We start from the raw sequence: 8,828 nt of genomic DNA on the forward strand, positions 1-8,828 counted from the left end.
AACTCTAGAGTTCATACATAGCAGACTATTTACAGAAAAGTAAAACTTCCTGTGAAATATTTTCCTTTAAAATCTTTCAGAATAATGGTAAGCATATAAAGAATGTAGGAAAACAATTGCCTTATAAATTATTACATTATCTAAATCTTAGAAAAACTTACTTATAACATTCAACCTTAATATACACTTTATAGTTTAACATTTTTTATATCATTAAAGTTAACTTTACAAGATTATAACTTCTATTTTATTATTTATTATATAATTTTAAAATTATTTTCATCAAGTTTTGCATTTTATGACTTCGTTTTGTTTTTGTAAACATATTTTGGAAGAGGCAATCTATTCCAAATGTTTTATTTTTTTTCTATTAAATAATTATACATTTTTAAAGATATATTGCAAACTAACAATAAACTGCTTTTATTTTAGCTGATATAGTTTTTTCCCCAGCAATTGTCATTTCTCTGGCATGGTATTTTGGGGCTGAACATTCCAATGGATTGTGCTTTATGGCACTTATGTAAATTTCCAATGTTACCCCTAAAAGGGAAAACCAGTTCAAATCAGATTTTCAGTATTACTACTATATAATTCTCTATACTGTGACAAGATCAAATTGTCTTTCATATCTAGCATTTCATCTGCAAAAACTTTACAATAAACACTAGATTTGCTTAAAAGTCAGGACTCATTACTAAACTACTTCACAAAGTGGATATTTTAGGGCAAAAATTTTCAAGTCCACCTGAAACATATGGTGTTAAGACTCTTATTTTGTACTGGGGGTAAAACTCAGAGGTAGGGCATTTGCCTAGCATACCCAAAGCCCAGGGTTCCATCCACAGTACTACTCCCCTTCACACATACACATTCATATTCATTTTCTCTCTCTCTCTCTCTCTCTCTCTCTCTTTCGCTCACACACACACATATACACATATATGTATATATATATATTATTTTTTAGGAACTCTAACAAAGCAACTTTTATAAATCAGATTCTTCTTGTAACACTCATAGACTGAATAAACAATTAAATTGTTTCATGTTAGGCTTTGTAATGCAAATTATTGAACCAGTAATTAAACTGCTTAAAATCTATTAAAACTGCTACTGATTTATGAGGTAAACACTAGCTTATTGCTTTCTTTTAAGCACAATTCTCAACCTAGAATTCAGCCTGATATCTATATCTACGTGTGTGTGTGTGTGTGTGTGTGTGTGTGTGTATACACAGTTATATATATATAACTGTCTATACATGTTAAATATCACCTCAACATTAGCAGTACATAAGAAGGACAAAATTGGACAAATTATTCTCTAATAATATTGTTCTATGTCTTCTAAAATGTACATGTTGAAACTTCATTAACAAATGCAATAACCTACTAATAAATTTGCCAAGGTATCAAAAATTGGAGTTCTCCTTCAAGAAAGTGATGGCAACAAATAATTTGATTACTTCATAAAAAATTCACACATAAAAGTTGATACCTTCCTTGACAACTATAATTTAATTCATAAATGTAAAGTAATATATCTTTAATAAGACATAATAGAGAAAAAGACTTTACATTAAAATCATTGAACCTCTCATCAAAAATTGATAGCATATAAGAAAAACATTATAAAAGTATATTTTTAAAAAGTTCTACATAGTAATTCTAATCAGTGTGTGGTAATAGGGTGAATATTTAAATAATAAGCTCCTCATACAAAATAGTACATAAAAACATGATTTTGCTTAAAAGTCAAAGAATTATTTTTTCTTATAAAAAAGTATTTAGTGACATTCTAAAATATGTAAAAGATGTCAAAGATATTGTTCAATGGAAATACCTTAATTTAAAAAATTAAACTCTATGTAAGCAAGATAGAGTTTTTATTTAGAAATAAAAATTATATTTCAAAGGTGTCATTGTTCTTTTCCATATCATGTATCACTCTAAAATAACTTCTAAAATACAAAAAAATATTTAAAATTCAAACTCACAATTCTAGGGTGAGAGAATTGTGATATATTGAACAACTTTTCATATTTTGCTCCCTGTTATAACCTAATGTTATTTTCTGCTATGAATAGAAAAACTAATATTATAGCTTTCCTGTAAAAGAGGTGGTTTCTTGTTTGGTTTGGGTTTTTTGTTGTTGTTTTTAGGAATCATTTAATTGGACTGCATTACTACAATTATTTGAACAAGGGTAATGTCTTTAACACCTACTATTCATCCCTAGGTTGTACTAATAATTGTACTAATTTAGAATACATTCATTTATCAAAATACAGAAAACTATTTTTAATATAAAACATCTGAATCTTAGGAAAGAATGAGTCAAAATATTTTCAAGGGTAGTTAAATTGCAAGGATTTTGCATTTTGAAAAGAAAATGTGAAAAATCACTGTATACAGAGAGAAATAATGAAGTCATATTAACACAAGCATAAAATTATCAAAATAATTTTAAAATAATTGAAATAAACACTGAAAACAAAAAAGCACTTAGGTAGACTAAAAAAGGGGGAGGGACCTGATTTCAGAAACTGATGAAATTAGCAAAAATTTTAAAATAAACTTTATATTTCAGCTCCCTAGCAATTTTGTTTTCTCTTTCTAACCTCCAGTTTTACTACAAAATACAAGTGTCTTTGACATGAATCTTTTTTCCTTCTTAACTGCAAAGATGATATTTTAAAACTACAATGTGAAAATTTCACTAATCGAATTATTTCACCAATACTTTTTAAACTAACCCCAAATCCAGTAAGTGTCTCGATTCTAAAAGGCACTCTTGAGTATCAAGCAGAGTTATATTGTCAAACACAGTTCATCTTGATGAGGAAATTCAGGACAATCTATCTGCTACTCTAGAAAGACTAATTTTCCCTCTCAGTACTGGTCTGGACCTTCAATTCAAAGAGGATCTAGCAGAAGGTTTCTGAGCTCCTCCCAGGCCCCTCTTGCTGAGATGTCAATAGCAAATCTAAACTCTGGGAAGAGAGCTTTTTTCAGAATTTCTTTGCCTAATGTTTTTGTTCCTAAGGTTAATTAATACATCAGAAGTTTTCAATAAATACCACATTTAGTCAAAAGGCCAAGAAAGACCACTGAATCTTTTTATTTGCCACAGGCTGTCTTACCAAGTTTTCAGTGTTAAGTATGAAGTGTGAAACCACAAAAACCTAACTATTAAAAAAGAAAGGTACCAAACCATATAAAGCATGTTATGCCTCATATATAAAGTGATGGTATGCTTCAAGATATATAGACAATCCCAGAAGAAACAGGTAACATTTAGTGTGAGAAGGGAACTGGGAGGGGAGAGGGGAGAGGAGCCTTCTCTTTTCACTGTATTCCCTTTGAGAATATTGGCTTTTTTTTTTTTTTTCTTTTCTGAGTGCCAGCATTGTTTTTAAAGGGGAAGGAGTGAGACACCAGGAAAACATTCCTGAGAAATATATTCCCTGTAAAATCCAATTTAGTCAATAGTAATTTAAAAACTAAGTATAAATTCCCATTCAGAATTTCAGCAGACAATAATCTGATGAAATAAATTTGGTGAAAAGCTTCAATGGAATACCAAATTGTTTTGTATTTAAATATACATATATATTCTCCAAACTACATCTATTTAAAATCATCTGCACACATCCAAATAGGGTTTCCAGATGAACATATGTGACTTCTATAGATACAAAAAGAATAGATACAGATACTTCCATAGATAAAAGAAACACTGAAAATTATAGATTTTGTTCCCCTAGAACTGCTCACCTCCAATGAAGAAGTACTATTGGGTTCACTGTATTCCTAAGCAGTCAGAAAGTGACTCTCTGCAGAGATTCCTCAGATATGATAAAGAGCTTTTTTATTTAAAGATGAGAGCCTACCAGATGTTAATGCAATATGACCCAATACAGTTAAAAAGTAAAATAAGCAACAACTTGTAGTGTCACCACTTATAAATTGCTATATTGACGTCCTATAAATAAAATGAGAAGAAATGTATTGCCTGAAAATAGACTAAATAATATTCATCTGGAAAATTTGTAAATACCTCTTTAATTTGGACAACTAATCAACATGGAATTTATAATAACAATTTCATTTATGAAATATGTTTAAACTTGAAAAATAAAATATGATATCTCACAAGTGACTTTTACATTCACAGATGTTATAAGACAAATATTTTTACTTACCTTGTCTTTGACGAAAGTTTAAAATAACTTTCTATTATTTTTTTTATTTAAGGTAATAAATACAAGCAATATAAATTTAAAACAAAAACGTAAAAGCCAAGCTGGAGTTTTCAGAAGGATCCCAGTAATTGCTTAAATACATACATAAAGGCTTCTTTGTGTATTATTAATTTAGGAAAAGTAAGTAGGTAATTCCTATACAGATGAAGATGAAGACCTAGCCCAGGTGTTTCAAGTTCAGGGAAGACCTGTAAAAGTAGCATCATATTAAAAATTTTAACAATATTAATCTTCCTAAGTCAATAAGTGATGTCTGTAAATAACTCACATAACACTGAATTTTGTTCTTCAGTATGCACTTATAAATATTACTCTAAACACTCATCTAGTTGCACTTTCTTCCCATAGGTGACCATGTGGCTTTTTCTCCCCTAGAAATAGGACAGATTCTTTGCCAAATTACCTGAAATGAGCAGAACAATGATTAAAACAATAAGACAAAACAAGAAGGAGATTGCAACCTCAGGGCCAAAAGCAACCATAAAAAAGAAGATGTAACATTGTTCTTGCCTTCAGGTTAACCTTTGATAGTTTTCACATATCCTTACTTTCTTTTTTAAAAAAACACAACAAAATATTACTTCCAAAAGCATTCTCCTTGCTTTTCTTTTTCCTAACCCAATCTTCAGGAAAACTTAAAATTACATCTTCATTTCCCTGTTATCAGTATGTTTTTTGAAATTGTAAGACTGTTTTCAAAACTCAGTCAATATGTTTTGCACACTTCTTTGTTTTATTCTTTGTATTGATCAGTATTTAGTGGAAAATTCATAATGTCTAAGTTCTTCTTTGCTATGCAGGTAAATTTGCAAACCAAAAGATGACAAAACAAAATTTTCTAATCAGCTTATCTGTGGTTTTCTATTTTTTTTAAGAAAAACTATTTTCACCTGATCTCTACACTTTCATATTCCTTAAACAACTAGAAATACTTGAGACTTTTTTTTTTTATTAGTGTAGTGATGGAATAAATCGTATGGGTGGGGGGTAAGCGAGGGAGGAAACAAAGGGGAAAAACAGTAAAAAAAAAAAAAAAAAAAAAAACTTTACAGATGCAAACTAACCATGAAACATTAAAAAAAAAAAAAAAAAAAGTGCCCTCTTTTCCCTTGTTCAACCTACATCCCCACAGAGTAAAAACACAATACTTACAAGTTAGCATCTTTGTATTTGTCAGTGTCTGTTTTCTCTCTTCTTTGGACTTGGATACTTTGAGCTAATTTGGAAAGTGTCCGTTCGGTTGCCCGCAAAATGATGCTTAAGGATCTAAAGATGCATAAATTAGGGAGCCCTACAATGGCCGAGGATGGTCATTGTATCTCTTCTCTTTATGCGCTCTCGTGGTGGGACCCAAGAGCCTTTTTTTTTTTTTTTTTTTTTTTTTTTTTTTTTTTTTTAACACTTTAGATGATGGAGCTAGTGAGGGGCTGGTAGCTAGAAAGGAAAAGAAAAGCCCTGCAAACCGTCCCCTCCCAAACTTAGCAGCACGTTGCCCCCTCCCCAGTTATACTGGACTTCGCTACTAAGTCACTTCAGGAAAACTTGTGTGTGGATGAGGACAAGTGTGGAGTCCTTCACGTCTAGCTTCAACACCGGCTTCTATTTCTGGTGCCGGGGTAACTGGCGCGGACCGAGGCGCCAAGGATGGAGAAAGCAAAGGGGGGTGATCTTTTCAAGAAACACCCAACTGCCCCCTTACCTTTTTTTGCCTGCGTTATGGGGAGGGGGGGACGAGAGAAAAAGATGTCAATGACCATTGTTTGCTCGTTTGGGATGTTGCTCCGCCCCCCGAGTCTGTCGTAAACCTGGCGCCGGACTAAAATAAACCCCAGATCCCGCAGCTCCGGGGGCTCGCCGCGCGGCTGACTGCTCTGCACAGGCGCTGCCGCCGCTGCCGAGGTGGCGGCGACGAGCGGCCGCCGCGTCCCGCCCGCGCCCGCCCCCGGGCCCCCCTACCTGGCCGTCCGCCGAGCCATGTCGTTGAGCCCCAAGCACACGACGCCCTTCTCCGTGTCCGACATCCTGAGCCCCATCGAGGAGACCTACAAGAAGTTCGGCGGTGCCATGGACGGCGCGCCGCCCGGGCTGGGGGCGCCCCTGGGGGCCGCGGCCGCTGCGTACCGCGCGCCGCCGCCGGGCCCCTCCTCGCAGGCGGCGGCCGTGGCGGGCATGCAGCCGCCTCACGCCATGGCAGGCCACAATGCAGCGGCGGCAGCGGCGGCGGCAGCGGCGGCCGCCGCCGCGGCTGCCACCTACCACATGCCGCCGGGCGTCTCGCAGTTCCCGCACAGCGCCATGGGCGGCTACTGCAACGGTGGCCTGGGCAACATGAGCGAGCTGCCCTCCTACACGGACGGCATGAGGGGCGGCGCGGCTGCCGCGGCCACCGGCTGGTACGGCGCCAACCCGGACCCGCGCTATTCGTCAAGTGAGCGGGGCCAGGAGCGCGGGACTGAGGGCAGGCGGGCGGCGCGGGCATTTCCCGCCACAGCCCGGGGCGCTGGGGTACTGAAGCTCGGGTCCGCGGCGCACGGGGGTTGAGGTCCCTGAGCTCCCGGCCGGCGCGCGGGGGGTCCTGGGATGCGCGAGGGGTGCTGGGCCCCTGGCCTCGCGGAGGGGGCCGGGGCCGGGGCCGCGGCGCGCAGGGGGACTTGGGACCTGTCCTGAGGCCCCGCGCCGTCGTGGCTGCTGCGAGGTGAAGTAAGCGCGAGCGGCGGCGGGAAAGGTTCCCGCGGGCCTGGAGCTCATCGGTCATCTCCTTCGGCCCCCTCCCCAGTCTCCAGGTTCATGGGACCGTCGGCGGGCGTGAACGTGGCCGGCATGGGGTCGCTGACTGGCATCGCAGACGCCGCAAAGTCCTTGGCGCCCTTGCACGCGGCCGCAGCGGCGGCGCCGCGAAGGAAGCGTCGCGTGCTCTTCTCCCAAGCGCAGGTCTATGAGCTGGAGCGGCGCTTCAAGCAGCAAAAGTACCTGTCGGCGCCTGAGCGCGAGCACCTGGCCAGCATGATCCACCTGACCCCCACACAGGTCAAGATCTGGTTCCAGAACCACCGCTATAAGATGAAGAGGCAAGCCAAGGACAAGGCGGCGCAGCAGCTGCAACAGGAGGGCGGCCTGGGCCCGCCACCGCCACCGCCGCCGTCACCGCGCCGCGTGGCCGTGCCCGTGCTGGTCAAGGACGGCAAGCCGTGCCAGAACGGCGCTGGCACGCCAACGCCCGGCCAGGCCGGCTCGCAGCCACAGGCCCCGACGCCCGCGCCCGAGCTCGAGGAGCTGTCGCCCAGCCCGCCCGCGCTGCACGGCCCCGGGGGTGGCCTGGCAGCCCTGGACGCGGCCGCCGGGGACTATGGCGGAGGCGTGCTGGGCGCCAACCTGCTCTATGGCAGGACGTGGTGACCGTGCGGGCGCCCCGGAAAGGGGTCTTGCCTGCGGCAATCGTCTGCAAGAACCGATGGGGGGAAACGTGTGGAAGCTGACTCTAGTGTGCACAGCGATCAAAAAAAAAAAAAAAAACAACGAACGAATCACGGAAAGCTCTGAACTTCTTTGAGGAGGGTGGGAGACAGCAACAACCCCAGGACAGAATAATGTAACACCACGTTTGAGGGTGGTGATTTCCTCCTTCTAAAATAGACGAAAAGCTGGCTGAGTCTTCATTCACCATGTTCCTAACTAAAGCTCTTAAGAGTTAGTTGGAAACTTTGTTGGTGTTTGTAGCTCTAAAAGTCAACCCAGCTTTAACGATGAGTCCATTTCAAAGCGACGTTTATTTATCTTGGGAGACGGATTTTTAAAGCCCCACCCCAACCCCCCGCAAGTGCAATTGCATTAATTTTTGAAAGTAAATTGAATTGTAGCTCAAGGTGGATCGTACACATAGCAACATTATTTAAAAGGAATTATTGCCATTTAGGTAAAATAGAGCAATGGGTTAAAAAAAACAAAAAGTACTGATTATATGAATCTATATAGCTTTTTAAAATTTAATGCTGATTTCAAAATGTTCTGATCATCTGGCACCCCAGTGTTTGTATATTACCCTAGAAGAGAATTCTCACCCCCTCCCCATCCCCAGATGCAGCTCACCATAAGGTTATAAACTACTTTTTATATGGAATCTGGTTTCTCCAAGTCAACTGATAAAATAAATACACCCTATCTTCTATAGGCATGTTATTTACTCTTTTTAGGGCATTTTTTTTGTCTAAATTTGAAAATTTTGACAAAGTACTAGAACAAAAGTAAATTGCAAAAATTATCATCAGTCTATTTCAAAGTATGTCAAGAAGAAAGATTAAGGTGTCTTATTGAATTGTAATCAAGATACAAAGAAAAATAACTAAAATATTTAATTTCCCATCATATTTACGACTTAATAGGAGTTGCACCGATTTTGTTGGTGTTTTATTGTATAATAATGTATTTACTCTTTAATATACTGATTTATATTTCCTATGTTTCAAATGGATATTTAAATATAACTTAAAAGAACCTTAAGTACTTTTTTCCTAAAAGTCAAGTGGTCATTTCTTTTTCATTAAGTGTACAGGGTTTTTTTTGT

The 8,828-nt window shown here is 39.5% G+C and overlaps 1 protein-coding gene across 1 annotated transcript; it reads left to right on the forward strand.

The window, feature by feature from the left end:
- The first annotated feature begins 6,229 nt into the window (after positions 1-6,229).
- On the forward strand, positions 6,230-7,663 carry Nkx2-4 (NK2 homeobox 4). The gene is made up of 2 exons (XM_076848911.1): positions 6,230-6,695; positions 7,044-7,663. Exons 1-2 carry the CDS (start codon positions 6,242-6,244, stop codon positions 7,661-7,663), a joined length of 1,074 nt encoding a protein of 357 aa, XP_076705026.1. The 5' UTR covers positions 6,230-6,241.
- The last annotated feature ends 1,165 nt before the right edge of the window (positions 7,664-8,828 follow it).

The sequence above is a fragment of the Callospermophilus lateralis genome, chromosome 3 (genome assembly GCF_048772815.1).
Source record: "Callospermophilus lateralis isolate mCalLat2 chromosome 3, mCalLat2.hap1, whole genome shotgun sequence".
Taxonomy (NCBI): Eukaryota; Metazoa; Chordata; class Mammalia; order Rodentia; family Sciuridae; genus Callospermophilus; species Callospermophilus lateralis.

Coding starts and splice junctions, on each gene's coding strand:
- Nkx2-4 (XM_076848911.1), top strand. CDS start 6,242: ATGTCGTTGAGCCCCAAGCACACGACGCCCTTCTCCGTGTCCGACATC. Junction 6,696..7,043: donor GGACCCGCGCTATTCGTCAA/GTGAGCGGGGCC, acceptor CCCCCTCCCCAG/TCTCCAGGTTCATGGGACCG.